The sequence below is a fragment of the Narcine bancroftii genome, chromosome 1, assembly GCF_036971445.1.
Source record: "Narcine bancroftii isolate sNarBan1 chromosome 1, sNarBan1.hap1, whole genome shotgun sequence".
Lineage (NCBI taxonomy): Eukaryota > Metazoa > Chordata > Chondrichthyes > Torpediniformes > Narcinidae > Narcine > Narcine bancroftii.
The window spans coordinates 334371421-334394319 of record NC_091469.1 but is presented as its reverse complement, the minus strand read 5'-3'; the positions used below and the strand labels follow the sequence as shown (position 1 = coordinate 334394319).

Sequence of the window (22899 nt, the reverse complement as noted above, 5' to 3'; positions counted from 1 at the left end):
AATTTTCAGGACGGAAAATATGAAAATGGGAGGTGAATGAGTGTGATATCATGTTACAGTGTTCTAAAGGGTACTGGGCAAATTTATTGTGGTATTTATCAGATTGATTGAAGGGAATCACTGCATGGTGACCAGATATACAAATCCTGGCTTCATTCAGCCCAGCTACTTGGGAAGGACCAGTCATTTTTTTATATCAGCCAATTTGGAAACCATGAAGTGAAGCTGTGTGATCAGAGGTTTTGTAGATAAAAAAATCAAGGGTGGTGCAGCTTGTTAAAAATTGGAGTGTGAGAGAGAGCTAAAGTACACGAGAGAGGCCAAGAACAAATGTTAGTCAGTTGTTCAAGGCTAAAATAAGAGGTACCAGAAGGAAATAAGAAGAGAAAAAAGCACCAATAACACTCAGAAAATTCTCTCATCTATAAGGAATGAAGGTGCTGAGAACAAAGATGTTTAAATAAGTGGAAGTTGAGGGAAAAGAAGCCTGGAGATATTTTACCTGACAGAATGAGGCAAGTCCAATAATAACTGATGTGGTCAAGCTAAATGCACAACAGATTTTCTCAAGGCTGATCCTTGAATAGACATTGATAAAGAAAATGTAAGATGTGGTTTGGGGAAGGAAAACTAAGATGGCTAAGAGGATAGATAGAGTTATGAAAATTAAGTTGCAGAGAATTACTGTAGTGAAATGAGATCAAAACTCTACAAGGATGGAAATAATAATGATCAATCCAGATTTTTCTTCCTCTCATGGTAAACATGGTTTAAAGTAGAGTTATGGAAAGCTTAAACATGGGTCCTGAAGGATCATTTTATTTGTGTAGCATAACTTGAAATTATTATTCTCCCTAAAAAAAAGCAAATAGTATCGTGGCATCTGCAATGAAAAAAATAGCATCAAATGTAATAGCTTCAAACATATCCCAAAGCTCAAAATGTGCTATTACCTGAAATCATAAAAGTCTGCGTATTCAATAGCAGCATCACCATCCGTGAATAGTTTACAATGACTGCAGTCGACCATGTGAGCCTGGACAGCTTTGAGTGAATAAAAAGACCGCCCTTTCTCATTGCACCACAGGCAAATATTTCCTACAGCAACCTTTTCTCCTGCAACAAAAATAAAGATGTACATGTCATCAATAGCCAGCTCATATGATCCCACCCCACATCCAGTGAATCTTAATCAACCTGAGTGCACAAAAGCAAGCGACTTCAAAAAGATTAACTCCTCCACAAAATGTAATTTTAAATAGAAATCGGATTTTGGTGTTGCTCTAATATAAAGACATGCACAATGTCAATAATATACATTAAGCCGAAAAGTTGTGTTTTGATGACAATTTCAGAACTTTTGCTAACACTAATAATCATAAACGCTAACAATTTTCCAAATTGTTGGAGACGGATCTTGCAACATCCCTGAAGAGCAAGCAAGCAAATACCCTCCATCAGAATCAAATCCTGTATAAAGAAAACTATTGACATAAACCATTAACCCCACTTCTCTCTCTAAGGTTACAACCTCACTTGCTGAGTATTTGCAGATTTCCTAATTTATTTCAAATATTCAGTTTGTACTTTTTAAAAAAAAATCATACCAATTGCCAATTCATTAAGATGAAAAGAAAATCAAATAAGCCCATAACTGAAATGTTTAATAAGATTTAGGCTGACCTATCTCTTACTACAATTTCACATTCTTATCTACCCATGGTAATCTCTCATTCTCTTGCTTATCAGGTATTATTACCTCAAAAATGTTCAAAGGCTTTGCTTTCACTATTCTGGGGAAATACTAAAGAACCTCCACTTCTAGATTATTCCACAAGAGGGAACATTCATCCTGTCAACACCATTCAGAATCTTATTTAAATCAAGTCCACTCTCAGTCTTAAAATCTCTAGAATACAATAAATTAACCAAATCAACCTTTATAGAAATTAGTCAAGTAAACATTGTCTGAATTGCTTCCAACGCATTTACATCCTTTATTACATAAAGAGGCACAATATTCCTGGTGTGGTCGCTCCAATGCTCAAATTAACTAAACCATAACCTCCCTACTTTCACATTCCCCTAGCGATAGTCAATAAAATTGTTAGCTTTCTCAATGATTTGCAGTCACTTCATAATAAGCCTTTGATGAACCATGCTCTTGGACACCAGACACCGCAATTCAATGCTCAGCAACCTCTTTATCTTTTAGATACAGTAATATGCTTTGTTTATCCTGTTTAAATAGGCACAACTTTTTATTTTCCTTATTATAATCAATTTTCTAAAACCTCGCCCCCCCTTCTTAACCAATCTCCATCTCTGAAGCATGACATCTTCCTTACAAATTACTTTCCTTCCTATTTTTATGTCAAGAAATTTAGCCACCATATCTTTGATGCCTTCAACTTTATATAAATTGTAAAAAAAACTGAACCCTGTGACACAACATTCCTTACATCTTACCAATCAAAAACAGATTCATATAGTTTCCTACTGACACCAACACATCATTTCTTAACCTATAAACTTAGGGGCTTTGATAGAGCACCTAATCAAACGCCTTCTGGAAATCAAAGCATAGTACATCCATTTGTTCTCCTTTGTTACATTGCTCCTTCAAAGTATTTCATTAAATTGGTAAAATATGATTCTCCTTTCACGTCCATGTGGACTTTGCCTGATGTACCTTGAAGTGTTTCCAGGTGTTTCAGCTTCTAATATATTCCTTATAGCGATGTTAAGCTAACTAGTTTGCGATCTGTGTTTCCCCTTTTTTGAATGCTTAACACAAATACTAGAAACATCAAAAGACACTACTGAAGACACTAAACGTCAAAAGGGGCAAAAAGAAAATGAGCTATCCAGGAATTGACCCTTCATCAGAACTTCAACATTATACTGATTGAAATTGAGCCTGTACAGTCATTGCTTTGGATCACCAAATATGTTGCCATGTAACAGTTTAAGTTACTAACTCTCAAGTCACCCAAGTGACCACAAAATGAAACAGATTCATATTCAGTAAGGAACCAGTTTTATCTATAAACTAGAGACATATCAATGATGTTTAGACCCATATGGTGCATGGGAATAAATCAATAATGACCCCCAGAGGCAATTAGTAGCAACTGATTTCTGCTGAGCAAGTGTCCACAAATATGACTGAGTGGAATTTTAGCAACATTGTGGGAAGGAAAACATTAATGATTCCAGATTAAGTTACATTCTCTACCCTTCTGTAACATATTTTTAATCTCTAACACTGACTATTTTATTTGTGATCAGGTTGTGCTATGGTTCTAAATAATTTTCCTTGACCAGTAGTTACCTTAATAATACAGGCAACCCTCGCATTACCAGGACAGGACCGGGTGGGGGAGGAGGCGCATTGGTGGTGGTTGAATTCCTAAAAAAAACACCTCCATATGGTCACTATTTGCAATGCACAGCCACATCATCTGAGCATGCATTAAAAGAGTTGAAATAAACTGACAAGCATTCCCAATTTTCATCCCTATCACACACTTTTTTGTTGGTGATTTGTGAATTCTGTCAAGGTTAATGTCTGTAACCAGAACTGCTGTAACATGGGGGTCACCTGTGTAGATGAATTTACCATATCTTGTGATACTTGTGGATCTATGTGGCACTTACCCAAGTAAGTTATCAGTCCCTTTAAGTCCACTAAATATTCAATATCGGGGATAAAGAAACCATGAGCCTTTGTCATATGATTCATGTTTCTTAACAGAGTGCGTGACTGATGGGAGCAGAATAGACAGCCAGTGACTGGAAAGACAGCAGCCAGGGAGTCTACCCTTATTCCTTGACCAACTTTGCTCTCCTCATCTTCTTCCAAGTCATCTTCCATCTCATCTGCTGAATCCACATCCTCCCACTCACCTAGTGGAAAGAGTCAAAAGCCAAGTTAATTATCACCTGCATGCTTTGCCACAACACCATCACATGTACTTACACACTGAATGCTAGTAATATGAAAAGATCGGAATGAACAATAGACAAATCTAAATACAATAACACTCCAACCACAGGATTATTCACAAATCTTAATGATTCAACATCTGGTTCTGGCTCCCACATTTGCTTTAAACTTGACAGCATTTCCCCAGCCTGGAAAATTTAGTAAAGTGAATAAAAAGTCTGTTGGAGTATCAACAGGAATAAAATCCAATAGCTTGAAAATCTGTCAACCCATGATATGACCAAATGCTCCCTTAGAATTAAGATGATTTTACAATGAAACAGGTGGTTAGATGTTTATTTGGCAAGTGGCACAGTTGGCGTAATGGTTAGCTTAATGCCTTTACAGTGCCAGCGATCGGGACGGGGCCTTAGTTCAAATCTCATGCTGTCTGTAAGGAGTTTGTACGTTCTCCCCGTGTCTGCGTGGGTTTTATCCAGCACCGGTATCCTCCCACCCTTCAAAATGTACTGGGGTGTAGGTTAATGGGGTGTAAATTGGGTGGCAGATCCATAGGGCTGAATTGGCTGTCACTGAGCTGTATGTCTAAATTTTTTTTTAAATTTAGCTCACAACTCTTTTAGTTCAAGACATTGAAACAACATCAGGCTATTTAACCACCCACATGTGCTTCATGATTTACTAAGATCATGGTTGATCTTTTGAACTTGAGCAGCTCTTTCCTTTCTCTCTTGGCTTCCTTATTATTCATTAAACTATCCATTTCTGTCTGTAATATACTTAACAACTGAGTTGCCAACGTCCTCTGCCAAAAATCTCAAAGATAAACTACTTAGTGGACAAAGAGATTTCAATTCATCTCACAAGCTTAGTGCTAGACACCTGTCCCTGTACGGACCTATCAAATGTATAACCCCCATGAGAGTTTTGTACATTTCAATGTGATTGCCTCTAATTTTTCTAAATTATAGAATGTAAACTCTGCTTAATCTCTACTCACATTAAAATTCCTCCATTACAGAAATTAGTTTAATATTAACCCTAACCCTAATGTACCATTACAGAGGGAAGTAAACCATACATTACAAGACCCATCCAGCTAATATCACCTGGAATTCAAGAGTCACTCTCGCTCATCAGTCAAGAGGTGGTGAGCTCGAATCATATTCTGAAGACATACACAAAATCTAGGTTGAGAGTCCATTGCCAACAATGAGACAGTTTTTCAGATAAGGTATTAAACAGATTCTTGACTTCCTGAAGTGGATACAAAATATTCCACAGCACATCTCTGAAGAAGACGAGTTCCCCTGCATAGGTCCTCTTACCTACTCAAAGTCCCTTTGTAGATGTCAGATAAAAAAACAAATTTAAGAGTGTCCAAAACAATCTTACAATAAATCTCCATTTGCCCAACGAACGGAGCATGCAGATGCCGCCTTTCAACAACTGCCACAGACAACTTACAACAATGGCTACCAGAAAGAAAACATTAGCCAGTGGACTTGTGCAAGAATCATGTTCACATACTCAAGATTAGGCATCTTCATTGATGATACATACACCCAATGCACAGTTACAGTTTATCATACTGGAGAATCAACTTATATCTATTATTCTTTCTTTGGCTTGGCTTCGCGGACGAAGATTTATGGAGGGGGTAAAAAGTCCACGTCAGCTGCAGGCTCGTTTGTGGCTGACAAGTCCGATGCGGGACAGGCAGACACGATTGCAGTGGTTGCAGGGGAAAATTGGTTGGTTGGGTTTGGGTGTTGGGTTTTTCCTCCTTTGCCTTTTGTCAGTGAGGTAGGCTCTGCGGTCTTCTTCAAAGGAGGTTGCTGCCCGCCAAACTGTGAGGCGCCAAGATGCACGGTTTGAGGCGATATCAGCCCACTGGCGGTGGTCAATGTGGCAGGCACCAAGAGATTTCTTTAGGCAGTCCTTGTACCTTTTCTTTGGTGCACCTCTGTCACGGTGGCCAGTGGAGAGCTCGCCATATAACACGATCTTGGGAAGGCGATGGTCCTCCATTCTGGAGACGTGACCCATCCAGCGCAGCTGGATCTTCAGCAGCGTGGACTCGATGCTGTCGACCTCTGCCATCTCGAGTACTTTGACGTTAGGGATGTAAGCACTCCAATGGATGTTGAGGATGGAGCGGAGACAACGCTGGTGGAAGCGTTCTAGGAGCCGTAGGTGGTGCCGGTAGAGGACCCATGATTCGGAGCCGAACAGGAGTGTGGGTATGACAACGGCTCTGTATACGCTTATCTTTGTGAGGTTTTTCAGTTGGTTGTTTTTCCAGACTCTTTTGTGTAGTCTTCCAAAGGCGCTATTTGCCTTGGCGAGTCTGTTGTCTATCTCATTGTCGATCCTTGCATCTGATGAAATGGTGCAGCTGAGATAGGTAAACTGGTTGACCGTTTTGAGTTTTGTGTGCCTGATGGAGATGTGGGGGGGCTGGTAATCATGGTGGGGAGCTGGCTGATGGAGGACCTCAGTTTTCTTCAGGCTGACTTCCAGGCCAAACATTTTGGCAGTTTCCGCAAAGCAGGACGTCAAGCGCTGAAGAGCTGGCTCTGAATGGGCAACTAAAGCGGCATCGTCTGCAAAGAGTAGTTCACGGACAAGTTTCTCTTGTGTCTTGGTGTGAGCTTGCAGGCGCCTCAGATTGAAGAGACTGCCATCCGTGCGGTACCGGATGTAAACAGCGTCTTCATTGTTGGGGTCTTTCATGGCTTGGTTCAGCATCATGCTGAAGAAGATTGAAAAGAGGGTTGGTGCCAGAACACAGCCTTGCTTCACGCCATTGTTAATGGAGAAGGGTTCAGAGAGCTCATTGCTGTATCTGACCCGACCTTGTTGGTTTTCGTGCAGTTGGATAATCATGTTGAGGAACTTTGGGGGACATCCGATGCGCTCTAGTATTTGCCAAAGCCCTTTCCTGCTCACGGTGTCGAAGGCTTTGGTGAGGTCAACAAAGGTGATGTAGAGTCCTTTGTTTTGTTCTCTGCACTTTTCTTGGAGCTGTCTGAGGGCAAAGACCATGTCAGTGGTTCCTCTGTGTGCGCGAAAGCCGCACTGTGATTCTGGGAGAATATTCTCGGCGACACTAGGTATTATTCTATTTAGTAGAATCCTAGCGAAGATTTTGCCTGCAATGGAGAGCAACGTGATTCCCCTGTAGTTTGAGCAGTCTGATTTCTCGCCTTTGTTTTTGTACAGGGAGATGATGGTGGCATCACGAAGATCCTGAGGCAGTTTACCTTGGTCCCAACAAAGCTTGAAAAACTCATGCAGTTTGGCATGCAGAGTTTTGCCGCCAGCCTTCCAGACTTCTGGGGGGGATTCCATCCATACCTGCTGCTTTGCCACTTTTCAGTTGTTCGATTGCCTTATATGTCTCATCCAGGGTGGGAACCTCATCCAGCTCTAGCCTTAGGGGCTGTTGAGGGAGCTGGAGCAGGGCGGAATCTTGGACTGAGCGGTTGGCACTGAAAAGAGATTGGAAGTGTTCTGACCATCGGTTGAGGATGGAGATCTTGTCGCTGAGGAGGACTTTGCCGTCTGAGCTGCGCAGCGGGCTTTGGACTTGGGGTGAGGGGCCGTACACAGCCTTTAGAGCCTCGTAGAAACCCCTGAAGTCGCCAATGTCCGCGCTGAGCTGGGTTTGTTTGGCGAGGCTAGTCCACCACTCATTTTGGATCTCCCGGAGTTTGCGCTGAAGATGGCTGCATGCGCGACGGAAGGCTTGTTTCTTCTCTGGACAGGACGGCTTTGTAAGGTGAGCCTGGTGGGCAGCTCGCTTCTTTGCCAGCAGCTCCTGGATTTCCTGGCTGTTTTCGTCAAACCAGTCCTTGTTTTTCCTGGAGGAGAAGCCCAGTACCTCTTCAGTGGATTGCAGTATGGTAGTCTTCAACTGATCCCAGAGGGTTTCAGGGGACGGGTCCGTGAGGCGGGTTGCATCGTCGAGCTTTGCTTTGAGGTTTGCCTGGAAGTTTCCTCTCGCTTCGTCTGACTGCAGGTTTCCAACATTGAACCTCTTTCTGGGGGCTTTATTGTTCCTGGGCTTTGGTTTGAAGTGAAGGTTGAGCTTGCAGCGAACCAGCCGGTGGTCAGTGTGGCATTCCGCGCTAGGCATGACCCTGGTGTGGAGCACATCTCGTTTGTCACTTTCTCGCACCAGGATGTAGTCCAGGAGGTGCCAGTGTTTGGATCGGGGATGCATCCAGGTGGTCTTAAGGCTGTCCCTCTGCTGAAAAAGGGTGTTTGTAATGACAAGCCGCTGTTCTGCGCAGAGCTCCAACAGGAGGCGCCCATTGTCGTTGCACTTGCCGACGCCATGCTTGCCCAGGATTCTTGGCCAGGTTTCTGAGTCTTTGCTGACACGAGCGTTGAAGTCGCCCAGGATGACAACCTTGTCGGCTGTAGGGGTGCGTTGGATGAGGTTGCGCAGGTCGGTGTAGAACTTGTCCTTTTCTGCTGGTTCCGCCTGGAGGGTTGGAGCATAGACACTGATGAGGGTGATGTGACGCTTGTTCTGAAGGGGGAGTCGCATGGACATGATTCGGTCCGAGAGGCCTGTCGGAAGGTTTTCGAGTTTGGAGGCAATGAAGCTCTTGACCATGAAGCCTACACCAGATAGGCGTCGTTCATCCGAAGGCTTGCCAGACCAGTAGAGTGTGTAGCCCGCGCCGCGTTCTTGGAGGCTGCCTACATCTGCCAGGCGGACTTCACTGAGAGCGGCTATGTCGATGTCAAGTCTGAGGAGTTCATGTGCAATGAGGGCAGACCGACGTTCAGGTCGGTGGCTGTCAGCCTTGTCTAGCATGGTTCTGATGTTCCAGCATGCTAGCTTGAGTTTGTGAGCATCTTTTGAGGGGGAAGGCATGGAGGGAGAGGACGTGGAGGGGAAGGACGTGGAGGGGAAGGACGTGGAGGGGAAGGACGTGGAGGGGGAGGACGTGGAGGGGGAGGACGTGGAGGGGGAGGACGTGGAGGGGGAGGACGTGGACCTGTCCTCGGGCCTGCGCAAAGGAGCTTTTAGGTGGAGTGCAGTGCGCGCAGTACTGGCCCCACCCTTTACACCCATGGTTCGTGTGCCGTGGCCAAGCAAGCTGGGACGTGGCAGCGAGGTCCTTGGGTCGTAGGTTTCATATCGGAGTGGCCTTCTCCTATGCAGGTTTCTTACCCGGGCTGGAGGGGCCTGCCTCCCCTCCTAGGTCGGTCCATACTGCCCGGTCTAATCTATTATTAGACCATGGCCAAATGACCTCATTAGCAAATCAGACTTTTGGCTAATCTACACTACAGATTACTTTTAAATTTAGAGATACAGCACAGTAACAGGCCCTTCCAGCCCACATCGTCCAAAATCACCCCTATGACCAATTATCTGACCAACCCTGCATATATGTGGGACGTAGAAGGAAACTGTAGTTATCTGGAAGAAATATACAGACACAGGGAGAATATACAAATTCCTTACTGACAGCACAAGATTCAAACCCAAGTCACTGGCACTGTAATATCACTGCACTAACCACTACGTTAACCATGTCACCATTTATCCATTTTTGCTAAAGTGCACCTTGATAATGCAAGTAGAAATTATGTTGTTAATCAAATTATGTCCAGGCAGTACAGTTAGCATAGAAGTTAGCTCAACCCTCTTACAAAGTCAGCAACCAAGGTTTAAATGCGATCCTGTCTACAAGGAGTTTTACGTTCTCCCCGTGGGCCTCTGGATGCCCTGGTTTCCTCCCACACTCCAAAAAACATTGGGTGTTTGTCAGTTATTTGGTATATTTGGGGCAGCACAGGCTCATGGGCCAGAAGGATCTGTTACCATTCTGTATGTCCAAATTTTAAAAAATAAGGGGCCACCGAAGAAATGAAAAAAATGAGCTGTGATAGGTCACAATGTAATGGCTTATGAAGATTTTAAATTAGTAGTATGGCAAAATATGTTCATTTGCAGCAAAGGGTTGGTAAAGCACCACACAAACACATCTTATCTACATATTGTTTAGCGTTGTCAAGCACCAAATGAGCACCTCTCCTAATAAATTCTCTATTCCTTGCTCAGGTGAGGCCAATAAAAGGAAAGGTCAAGAAATATTACAAGGTCACTCACGTTCATAGCATCTGTGATAAAATCAGTCTATATTGGTTTATCCCCACTTTGCCACTCTCAGCAAAAAAAAAAGCAAACTAAAGGAACAACCAACTTGCACATTTATCAGAAATTGAACTTATAAGCCAACACAGGACACACAAACCAGATCTTTTTTCAATAGTTAACTGCACAAAAGAGAACAGCCTCAATATCCAATGGGGGTTTTTCATGAATAATTCATGGTCAGCACAAAGGGCATCTTACCTTGATATTTCAGTAATTATGCCATTGTGTGCACATCTATTGGGTAACGAATCAGCTACACTTGAATCACCAGTAACTTGGGGAGCTTGGCTGAAACCATGACATTTTACTGTCTTTAGGCTAACCGACCCAAGATGCTTATTTACTGTTTCTTACCATCACTTCCATCTTCGATCACCATTTCTTCCTCCTCCTCCTCCTCCTCCTCCTCCAAGGATTCATTCTGTCTCATTTTTTTGGCTTGTTGCTCCAACCAAAGTAACCGAGGTGGTTTGTCAGGTCTTTTTTTATTCACTCCTGCAATGGTAGCAGCAGTTGTTGGGTTGATGACATTTTTCACTGAGGGTGAGAGCTGGACCTTCACGGCCTGCTGAATGGCTCTATTCAATGTATCCTTATCCATTCTCTCTTCATTTAATTCCTTCTCCAGATTTTTTGCGTTGAGCCTTTCCAGCTCCTTACTTGCAATGCCAATGGCCTTCTTTTCCGCATCAATGTGTTTCTTTGATTTTAAATGATTATCATAGGCATTGAATGTGGCAAATTTCTTGTCACAGGTTGCACAATCTGTAGCAGTCCTCTTCTTCCGCTCTTCCACAGCTGCTCTCTGGGCCAATATGCGTTCTTGGAAGTTCTCAGCCGTGACTGGAGACATGTCTGCTACTTTACGCTTCAGGTTATACCTGTGCCAGTCAGCTTTGTAATGTGACCTCTGAATTTCAGCATCAGTAAATGCCACACGGCACGTCATGCAGGTGTAAGAAGACATTGCTTGAACAGAAATTGTCAAAAGTTAGAACAGAGGAAAACGAATTTTACACAAAAAATTAATTTACTGCTCATCTTGAAGGCAATCAAAAAATATTTATTGCTAATTGCTCTAAAACACAATTTGTAAAATCTGATTTCATTCTTAATTTGAAAAATCAAGGCATTTCCCTTTATTTGTTGTCATATTAAATGCTCGTGGTCAGTATAAATCCCCTTATTCCATTGCTGGCAGCATGTCTACAGCTTCCAGTTGTGCACAAACCATAGACCAAAAGGCAAATTTGCCAGCAAAGTCTCCAATATTTTACTGTGTTCCTTGCTCTGTGAGTCTTTTAGTGGCAGATCAGGGATGTTAAATCTACAAAAAAACTGTACTTTCAAGGATGAGGAAAGGATGTAAGGAAGGCAGGTGATAGAGAGGGGATGAAGCCATGGCAGGGTAAGTAGGAAGACAAGTCAATGGGGAGAAGGAATTGCTATTTTAAGATACTTTGGATGGGAGAAAAAACCTAGAAATTGCTGGAATGTTTCAAGTCCATGCCAGATTTTAAAGATTCCATATAGTGTCTCCTCAACTTATGACCTATGTGACTTATGGCCATCTGTCCGAAAAAAAGTAATAGCTGCGTGGGCACAATAGTGACTGTCTCTCAGTTGCCATTCGGTCAGCTCACCAAAGAAGATGGCGATCAAGAGGAAAAACCTATCCCCCGCTGATAGATCTGGCAAGAAGCCGAGGAAGGCACTCAATTTGGAATTGAAAATAACTTGATTTACGACTTCTACATGCCATGTGTTCATTTTGAGATATGACCAGTCGTATTTAAGTAGCCTACACAGGATAAAACTGAATGGAGTAGGACGTTTTAAGATTGCATTTGGTAGAAATGCCACAGAATGAAGTGGAGGACTGCACTCCAAGATTCCGACCTAAATCCAATACTACAGATTACACGAGATCCTGGTACAATTTAAAAAAAAATTTAGCCACATAGTATTAGGCCATTTTGACCCATGAGCCCATGTCACCTAAATAACCTAAACCCCTGGTACATTTTTGAACAGTTGGAGGAAACCAAAGCTCTGAGAGGAAACCCACGCAGATATAGGGAGAATGTATAAACTCCTTACAGACAGCACGGGATTTGAATCCAAGTCCCGATCACTGGCGCGGTAACAGTATTGTGCTAACTTCTACGCTCACTGTGCTGCCATGAAGTATTTCCATAAAAGAAATTGGATCTCAAGGGAAGCTTCTAATTGTGAATTTAATTGTTCAGTAAATTAGTAGAAATTACTGCTCAGGGTTGGAGAAAGGTTAGTGCTGTGCTGATATTAAAATGTAGCAGGAAAAACTGAGAAATTACTGATTGATTAGCCTGGGGCTTGGGATAAGTAACATGCTGCTGGAAAGGATCAGTGTAGATAATTTGTGCCACTTCTTTGACAGTGATCACGTTACAAATGACTCAACAAACCTTTTAGCTGACTGGGACTACACCCGAATACCCTGACTAAACAAAATAATCAAATCAAGCCAACTCAGTCCAGTAAGCTATCTAATACATCATGCCCAGCCTTTGAGGAAGAGAGGTAATGGAAGAGAGGTACAGATCACATGATAAGTTTCCTGACATCACTTTCAGATTGCTTTGCACTAATTTACATATCTGTTTAATATTTTCTGTCTATATCCTAATGTAGAGGCAGCATTTAAAAAAATTAAATCAGAATACTTCTCAGCCTTGTACACTCACGTTTACTTTATTACACTGATGACGTGTGGAATACAGTTAGCATTGATGCCCTATATGAAGCTTCACTAGCACCAATGCTCTTTACTATTTAAGCCAATAAGTTGTATGAATGCATTAGAAATTCAAGGATGACAGATTTTATTCCCAAGATGGGCAGGAAATGGGGAAATGGGGAAAAGGAACACCAGGGAAATTACTTCCAAATCCAATAAATATTCATCAAGAGTATGTCACTCTAGCGAAAGGATAATACAATTTTGTGTTAAAACAGAAAAATGCTGGAAGAACTCAGCAGGTCTGCAGCATCCATAGGAAGTAAAGATATATAACCAACATTTCGGGCCTAAGCCTTTGTGTTACAGCAAAGTAAATACAAAGTACAGCACCAGGTTGATGTGAAAAAGATACTGATTCCATAAAATATGAAGAGGAATATTATTGGCATGAATTAGAGTTTTATGTATCCAGGTTCAATTATGATAGACATAGAAAACTGAACAATGCAAACACAAAACCAATTATGAAATATTGCTTATGGAAACACAAAAACAGCAGATGCTGGATTCTTGAGCAAAGAATGGCTGGAAGAATTCAGCAGGTCACACAACATCCATGGGTAGAAACGGTCAGTCAACATTTCACATTTCAGGACTGGACCTTTTTTAGCAAGTTTTGATGATGCACTGAAATTCTTACTTGCTGAGCCACAAAACTAAAAAACAAACTGCACTGCAAATAATTGAATTAAAAAGACTATACACAAAAAAAGTAGTTATCCCAATGCCAAAAAAGAGACTTAGAAATAATGCAGATATTCCTTTTTTGTTGTCAGATCAGTCCATGATTAGAGTAACAAGGGGAGGCCTGATAACCATTGGAAACTCTCTTGAACCTAGAGGTGCTTGCCTTCTGGGTTCTGTACCTTCTGTCTGAAGATCATTGTGTAAAGAGCGGCTAGGATGATAGGAGACTTTATGATCTTGGCTGCCTTTTTGAGGCATAGATTCAGCAGTCAAAGCCTATGATGGACCTGGCTAATTTGTTACCTTCTGGAGCCTTGTGCAGTTGAATTCCCAAACCAGTCTGTAATGCAACCAGTCAGTGAACTTTCCACAGTGCACCTGTAGAAGTTCGATAAAGAATAACATCATGCCAAATCTCTTCGGACTCATTAGAAAGTAGAGGTGTTAGTATATTTCTATCATTGTGTTGGTCAGAAGATGTTCAGACCCAAAATTTTAACAGGGCACTTCTGCCCATGGATGTTCTGACCTGCTGAGTTTCTCCAGTTATTCTTCATCAGCTCTTGAAATATTGCATGCTCAGCAAGTGGTTGAAAAACAGGGGTAGAAAAGCAATGTAGGAAAATGAGATTATTCACCTTGGAGGAAATCCAGGAAAGCACACTATCAATCAAATTGATCAAGTGTGCAGTTTCAAAGTAAACTTGAAGATACAGCAAGCAATTCTACGTTGGCCTTTATTTCAAGGGGACTGGAAAACAAATGGACAGAAATTTGGCAAATCTTCATTTGGATGACAGCATTCAGTCTTGATCTCTGCCAAATGGATACAAAAGTTCATCTAAAAGGACAATACTGCAGATGGTAGAAATAGTCAAGGCAAAATTAATGAAAGATCATTCATCTGAAACATTGACTCCTTCTTCAGTTACAGGTGCTACTTAGAACGTTGAACACATCAGCATATTATATGCAAATTACACCATTCTATGTCATAGGTGCTCTGTGGCTAGTAAGTGATTATTTAAAGTGGTATGTGAGTTGGGGGGAAAAAAGGTTGGAATTGAGAGGAATAAAAGATGATCTCATTGGTACATATAATATTTTGAGGGGGAGTCACAGGAGATGAAGAGAGTGCTTGTGATGAGAGAGTCTAATAGGAAGGGCAATATCAGGATATTATGCATAATGTGGTAGGACTGCCAAAACCTAGCCAGAGATTTATGAACGCTTTAATTATCTGAACCTAACTGAGATCAGAATATTTTTGATGCCAATGTTTATATGTGGCATGGTTGTTGACCCACACATGTTCTTTGTTACACAGTAAAGGTCCTTATACAAGATCTCAGCCAAACTGTTGCTACTGGAACTGTTTTTGTCAGGAATGGTGAAAATCATGAATCGTTCCATGGAGAGACAGGCCTCATCACAGGGCACTGAGTGCCAGATAAGGGATGATGTCACAACGTACAAGATGTTGGTGAGGCCATATGGATACTGTCGGCCATTTTGGTCACCCAGTTATAGATTAGCTATTAATTGGAAAGGGTGCAGAAAAGAGACATTATAACATTTATTGAGTCTGGTGAGTACAAATTACAAGGAGAGGCTGGAACTTTTCAGGGGTGTGAACTTCATAGAGCTTTATAAAATCAAGATGCACAAGTTATATAGCCATAATCTTTTCCAGGGTACAGGAATCTAAAAATTAGAGGGCATAGACTTAAAATGAGAGGAGAAAGATTTAAAAGAGACCTGAGGTCTTTTCAAAACCATGTGTCTATCTAGTAGTTTCTTATTGTATCTGCTTTCATAACTATTCTGAGCAGACTATTCCAGGCACTTACCACTCTGTGTAAAGAACTTGCCCCACACATCTCCTTTAAACCCCTTCCCCCCTGACCCACCTCAGTCTTAAACCCATCATCTATCATGGAACACTTTTATCCTGGGTAAAAGATAATGATTGCTATCTTATCAATGCCTTTCTTGATTTTATAAATGTCTATCAGGTCACCCCTCAGCCACCAGCACTTGTGAGAAAAAAAAACTTAAGCTTGTCCAACCTCTCCCCATAATGCATACCGTCTACAAGCAATATACTGGTAAAATACTTCTGTGCTCTTTCAAAAGCCTCCAGATCCTTCCTGTAACAGGACAAACAGAATTGCACACAGAATTCTATGAGCTGCTTAACCAAAGTTCTATATACCTGAAACATGACAGCTTCCTTTGATACTCAGTGTGCCACCCAATGAAGGTGAGCACTTCATGCACCTTCTTTTCCACCCGTATCAACTTATGTGGTCACTTTCAAGGAGCTGTGGACCTAAATCCCCAGATTCTCCCTGCATATCAAGGCTTTTAAGAGACCGGGGGTGGGGGGGGGGGGGGGGGGGGGGGGGCATGCCACGTGATTACGTGGGGCTAAACTTGAATTCTCTCTCAAAAAAAAATGAGTCAAGAAGCCTGAACTGACTGCAAGAAAATAGAAGTGGAAGCTATCGGAATGCCGATAGAACAATATGCAATGTCACCTAAGAAAGATAAATTGACGGTTAAATTTTAAGAACTTGAAAAAGAAAAAGAAGCTGATAAAGAAGAGAGGCCAACCTTGAAGAAGGACCCTGGAACTCTCCGGAGGGTAGGTGGCCTTGGTGATAAGGCTGGAGCTGGGGAAACCTTGGACATCATTGTACAAGGTGTCTCCCCTGACAATGGCCAACTGCCACAGGTGAAGAAGTGACACTGTGCATGCGTGACGATCCGTGCATGCACAGAGCACAAAAAAAGGAGCCTCCAGCTCCAGTGACCAGGAAGAGGAGCAGGAAGAAGAAATGTACATTGAACAGGAGTTTTGGCCAAAAAACAGGAGAAAATAAGAGAGTTTTATATATCCACAACTGAAATGAAGTATATGGATGCTTTCCAGCAAACTTTGCTACAGTTAACAATGGAAGTTAAAAAATGTAATGAGTGTATAATTGAAAAATAAGGGTTCTATGAAGAAGGTGGAGAGAATGCTGTCTCAAATGGAACAAAAGGATTTTCCCCAGGACCTTGAGAGAAGTTAGTGAGGAAATAGCGGAGGCTCTGGCAGTGATTTTTCAAATGTCATTAGAGACGGGTATAGTACCGGAGGATTGGGATGTTGTACGTGATTCCTTTGTTTAAAAAAGGTTTGAGGTGCAAGCCTAGCAATCATCGGGCTGTAAGTTTAACATCTGTGGCAGGTAAAATGATGGAAAGCATTCTTAGAGATAGTATATATAAGTATATGGAGGGACAGAGTCTGAATCAGGGACACTTAGCACAGATTTGTGCGTCGAAGGTCGTGTTTGACCAATCTTGTTGAATTGTTTGAAGAGGTGACTAGGAATGTTGATGAGGGTAGAGCAGTGGATGTTGTCTATATGGACTTTAGTAAGGCCTTCGATAAGGTTCCGCAAGGGAAGTTAGTTAGGAAGGCTAAGTCCTTGGGTATTAATTTGGAGATAGTCAAATGGATTTAACAGTGGCTGGAAGGAAGATGCCAAAGAGCAGTAGTAGATCATTGTTCATCAGGATGGAGGCCGGTGACAAGCGGTGTACCTCAGGGTTCGGTATTGGGACCTTTGCTGTTTGTGATATATATTAATGATCTGGAGGATGGGGCGGTAAATTGTATTAGTAAATGTGCACATGATACTAAAATAGAGGTAATTGTGGATGATGAAGAGGGTTTTCAAAGATTGCAGAGGGATTTAAACTGCTTAGAGGAGTGGGCAGAAAGATGGCAGATGGAGTTTAATGCTGATAAGTGTGAGGTGCTTCATTTTGGAAAGAATAATCAAAGCAAGACATATGTGATAAATGGGAGGGCATTGAAGGATGCAGTGGAGCAGAAAGATCTAGGAATAATGGTGCATTGTTCCCTGAAGGTAGGAGCGTGTGTGGATATGGTGGTGAAGAAGGCCTTTAGTATGCTTGCCTATATAAATCAGTGCATAGAATATAGGAGTTGGGAAGTAATGATGAAACTGTACAAGGCATTGGTGAGGTCAAATTTAGAGTATTGCGTGCAGTTTTGGTCACCGATTTATAGGAAGGAGATTAACAAGATAGAGAGAGTGCAGAGAAGATTTACAAAAATGTTGCCTGGGTTTCAGCATCTGAAATACAAGGAAAGATTGAACAAATTAGGTCTTTATTCCTTGGAACGTAGAAGGCTGAGAGGGGATTTGATAGAGCTGTTTAAGATAATGAGAGGGATAGATAGAGTTGTTGTGGAAAGGCTTTTCCCGTTGAGAGTAGGAGAGATGGATACAAGAGGTCATGGGTTGAGAGTTGACGGGCAAAGGTTTAGGAGTAACATGAGGGGGAACTTATTTACTCAGAGTGGTTACTGTGTGGAATGGGCTTCCGGGAAAGGTGGTGGAGGCAGGGTCAATTTTGCCATTTAAGAAAGAGTTGGATAAATATATGGATGGGAGGGGGATGGAGGGATATGGGCAGAGTGCTGGTAAGTGGGATTAGAGGAGGGTACTTGGATCAGTGTGACCTAGAAGGGCCAAATTGGCCTGTTTCTGAGCTGTAATTGTTGTATGGTTAAATTTAGGAAGAGATATGGTCAAAATTATGTCATGAAAATGTTACAAATACAGTAAATGATTCAAATGTAATTTTCTTCATCAATTATATTATACTCTATAGTTAAATGGACTTGATTCTAATTATTCAAATAAGTGTTTTTGATGTGTGAAAGAAATAGGGACTATTTTTGCATTCAGTGTGGTCTTTTGAAAAAGTGGAAGGGTTTTGGAATTAATTGAGTTTATTGTTAGGACAAATTATGAAGATAAAGATACCAAAGGATCCAAGAATATTTTTACTTGGGGATATATATGAAAAGGATACAAAATTTAAATTGGCTAAATATAAAGAAAAATTTTAAGTCTTGCAATAGCAACTGCAAAGTGTACAGCTGTATCATGGAAAGATGATAAGGAAATGTTTTTAACTAGATGGTATAGTGAGATGCAAAATTGTATACCTTTGGAAAAATTACGTATAGTTTAAGGAATAGAACTGAAAATTTTTATAGTATTTGGAAACCATATATGAATTTTATGAATAATTTTCTGTCCACCTCTTCTACCTTATCCATTCCTCTTAATCAGTAATTTTAATAATAATTAATGATTGTATATGCTAGTATTATTGTATATTAAATGGTAGGTGTTTCTTTCTTTCTTTTGGGTGGGAGGGGAGTTGGGGAGAAAAAATATAAAAGTATTTTTTGTATCATTGGATATGGATATTTGATTAATTTTTTATTCAATAGTTTTTTCAGTAATGATACAAACAATTAAATAAAATGTAAAAAAAAACCTTTTAAGAGACCTGCCTTAACTTGAATATGTTTCCCTTACATTTGACCTCCCAAAGGGAAACACCTTTACAGGTCTGGATGCCCATATCCATAATGGACTTATATTTTGTATTCTTTGATAGTCCTTTACACAGTTGACAACTCCATCAATTTCTGCACTTACTTGTTCACCCATCTTCATTTTCATCAAAGTCACTTGTATTTATGACAAACAACAATAATCCTAACCACAATCCTGTGGAACACCACTAAGTACAGTCCACCTGCCTTCCATACGCCAGCCAATTCAGAATTCAAACCAATGATGTTTCAACAGATGTACGAATTCCATTAGCATACCATGGGGGTCTTTGTCAAATCCACCATCTTTGTAACCTCCTTGAAGAAGTTCATCAAATTGGTAAGACATGACCTGCACCCCCTCCCCCAAAAAAGTCATGCAGACTGTCCCTAATAGCCAAGCCTTTCCAAATCTGCATAAATCTTATCCTTAAATTTTCCTGCCACTGATGTGAAACTCAGCATCCTATAATTTCTTGGATATCCCAATTTTCCTTCTTGAACAAAAATATAACATTGCTGTTCATTATCTTCTGGGACCTAGTCTGTAGTAAGTTCAAGCGCTCCATCCTCAACATTCATTGGAGCGACTTCATCCCTAACATCGAAGTACTCGAGATGGCAGAGGCCGACAGCATCGAGTCCACGCGGCTGAAGACCCAACTGCGCTGGGTAGGTCACATCTCCAGAATGGAGGATCATCGCCTTCCCAATATCATGTTATATGGCGAGCTCTCCACTGGCCACCGTGACAGAGGTGCACCAAAGAAGAGGTACAAGAAATCTCTTGGTGCCTACCACATTGACCACAGCCAGTGGGCTGATATGGCCTCAAACCGTGCATCTTGGCGCCTCACAGTTCGGCGGGCAGCAACCTCCTTTAAAGAAGACCGCAGAGCCCACCTCACTGACAAAAGGCAAAGGAGGAAAAACCCAACACCCAACCCCAACCAACCAATTTTCCCTTGCAACCGCTGCAACCATGTCAGCCTGTCCCGCATTGGACTTGTCAGCCATAAACGAGCCTGCAGCTGACGTGAACATAACCCCTCCATAAATCTTCGTCCGCGAAGCCAAGCCAAAGAGAGAGAGAGAGATTAAAACCTGACCAAGCAACGTTGCACGAAAACACACAATGATGATATAAGCAAAATAAATATTTTATATATATGTCAGGGGTGTTTTTGCACGTCCTCCCTCGTTCATCAACCCCTTCTATCTCGCCTCTGTACTCTAGGCCTTGGAAGGGTTTGGGCCCGAAACGTGGACCATTCTATCCCACCCCCTCCGACCCTGCTCGACTCGTTTGTCCTGGGAGACAGCGGTACCCGCACTCGAGGTCAAACAGTAGCATTTACCACCCGCCGCCTTCACCTCACCCTCTCGGCCTCCACCGCCTTCCTCTCCCTGCTCCTGCTGCTGCCCGGCCCACGCGAACACCGCTCCCACAATCCCACGCGCCCGCCGGAAGTCGCGCTCGGCGGTCTGCAGTGAGGGGCGGAAGGGCATCTGTTCCCCTCCACCCGCACTTTATTCCTGTTCTGCACACCCACCTGCTGTTAAACCGATGCTGCACCATCCGAGTTGCTCCGGTTAACCAACATCTGGATTTCAGGAGATAACAGCGATTGCAGATGCTGAAATTTGGAGCAAAAAATAATCTGCTGCAGGATTGCTCGACCTTCTGAGATCCTCCAGCAGATTGGTTTTGATCTCGATGTTAGAATTCTCTAACCTCACCATGAACCTCTGTGTTATCGACCAGAGATGGAACTGCTCGCCTGATCTTTGCTTCTACCTGAAGGGCTCAGGACCCAAATGTCGGTAATATACCTTTACCTGCTATGGATGTTGCGAGACCGGCTGAGTTCCTCCAGCTTTGGTGTATGTGTTTTACAGAGATGTAGCTACCTCGTCTAGACTCTGCAATCACTTTCTGAACACTCGCCTTTCAATCCAACCAGAATTTTGACGATTTGCCTTCATTGTAAATGGAAGCTATGATCAAGGTGTTATGTGAATGAAGGTGATATTCGTTAATGGCCTGCACTTTGTCGTCATCAGCCTTTCAAGGGAATTATTTGAATAGCAAAATAGGAAGTGGTAAAGACATTTTCATTACACATTGGCTCTCTGGAGGATAAATTAGTTGGTGTTTCAGTATCAGTGAATTTTGTCACACCATTGAAGTTAACATTGAGCTTATTTTAATGTATCTTTGTTCAAATGAAACCATGAGTTTATGGCAACTGTGGACCTTGGGGCGAATTTTAACAGCAACAAAAAGATGGGTTAGTTTTTAATCGGATATTCTTTAAAAATAATTAAAGCTAAACACAAATAGGTCCACTTCGAGGATTAAGAGAGGCATGTAAATAAGAACCCAACCCATCAGGTGGTTTGAACATTTTAAAAGCTTTAGTAAATATACCGTACAGGTTTTATAGGGAAGGGTTGTGTTACCCAGGTCTTAAAATAGTTGGCAATTGAAGTTAGGCAAAGACAGCTTCAGTGAATGGACCAGGAGATGCAGAATCGCTTTGTTTCGATCCTTTGTGATTACCATAGGATCGAGCACTTTATATCTTCTAGGGTCATGTATCAAGCACACTTTTCTTGCAACCTGCAATGCAGTTCCCGACCAACTGGTTAGGTTTTCTGTTTGCTTACTTATCCTGCCCACGTTATTTTACCATCTTATAAATGGTGCAAACACAAATTTTAACAAGCCTCTTATTTTTACTGCATGTCGACTGATTTTCCCTAAACCTTAGGAACCCTAACAGGTGACTATTTACTGATTTGCATTTGGGTTGAGAGCAGCTGAGTGTTCCCCAGGCTGTTACCTTTGTTACACTTCAATCTGTCTGGCAGAAGGATGGGTCAGTAAGTTTGGGAGTGACATGAAGGTTGGAGTTGTGGATGGAGCTGAAGGTTACAAGAGGATATAGGCAGAATAGAGAGGTGGGTGGAAAAGTGGCAGATGGATTTCAATCCAGATAAGTGTGAAACAATGCATTTGGGAAGGACTAACCAGAAGGCCGAGTACAGTGTTAACAGTTGGTTACTTCAGAGTGTGGATGAACAGAAGGACCTTGGATTTCAAATCCATACATCCCTCAATGTCACTGCACAGGTTGATAGGATAGTTAAGAAGGCCTATGGGATGCTGGGCTTCATTAATAGGGGGATTAAATTCACGAATAGAGAGGTCATGTTGCAACTCTACAAATCTCTAGTAAGACCACACTTAGAGTATTGTGTTCAATTCTGCTCACCTCATTATAGGAAGGATTTGGAAACTATGGAGAGAGTGCAGAGATTTACCAGAATGTTGCCTGGATCGCAAAACAAATCTTAAGAGGCAAGGTTAGCAAAGCTGGGACTTTTCTCTTTGGAGCTTAGGACAAGAGGGGACTTAATAGAGGTCTACAAGATTATGAAAGGCATTGGTAGGGTGGACAGCCAGCATCTCTTTCTCAGGGCAGGATCAGCAAACACTAGAAGACACAAGTACAAAGTTAAGGGAGGGAAGTTTAGTGGAGACGTTAGGGGTACGTTTTTTTTTACAGAGAGTTGTGAGTGCCTGGAGTGTCTTAACGGGAATGGTGATGGAGTCTGAAATATTGGGGGAATTTAAGAGACTCTTAGACACATGGATGAAAGAAAAATAGAAGGTTATGGGGAAGGGAGCGTTTTGTTCTTTTAGGAAGGAATAAATGGCTTGGCACAATATCGAGGGCTGTATTGTTCTATGATCTACTTTGGCTCCATTATTAACACTTTTAGACCACATTAGTTAATCCAAATCACACCAATAAAAACATGACCAAATTGTACCGTGACCCTTTCACCAACATCTC

At 41.9% G+C, this 22899-nt stretch overlaps 1 protein-coding gene across 3 annotated transcripts in view; it reads right to left on the bottom strand.

The window, feature by feature from the left end:
* znf622 (zinc finger protein 622) overlaps window positions 1–20499 on the bottom strand; it is a 34643-nt gene extending 14144 nt beyond the window's left edge. The window contains exons 1-5 of one of the 3 annotated variants that reach the window (XM_069909307.1): window positions 20416–20499; window positions 14241–14353; window positions 10488–11102; window positions 3661–3909; window positions 954–1116 (exon numbers count right to left, since the gene is read on the bottom strand). In XM_069909307.1, coding sequence (XP_069765408.1) covers window positions 954–1116; window positions 3661–3909; window positions 10488–11100 — 1025 coding nt within the window. In that variant the 5' untranslated portion in view covers window positions 11101–11102; window positions 14241–14353; window positions 20416–20499. Of the gene's footprint in view, window positions 1–953; window positions 1117–3660; window positions 3910–10487; window positions 11103–14240; window positions 14419–20415 lie in introns of all 3 variants that reach the window. The other 2 variants (XM_069909317.1, XM_069909326.1) reach the window with 2 other exon arrangements.
* Window positions 20500–22899: the final 2400 nt, after the last annotated feature.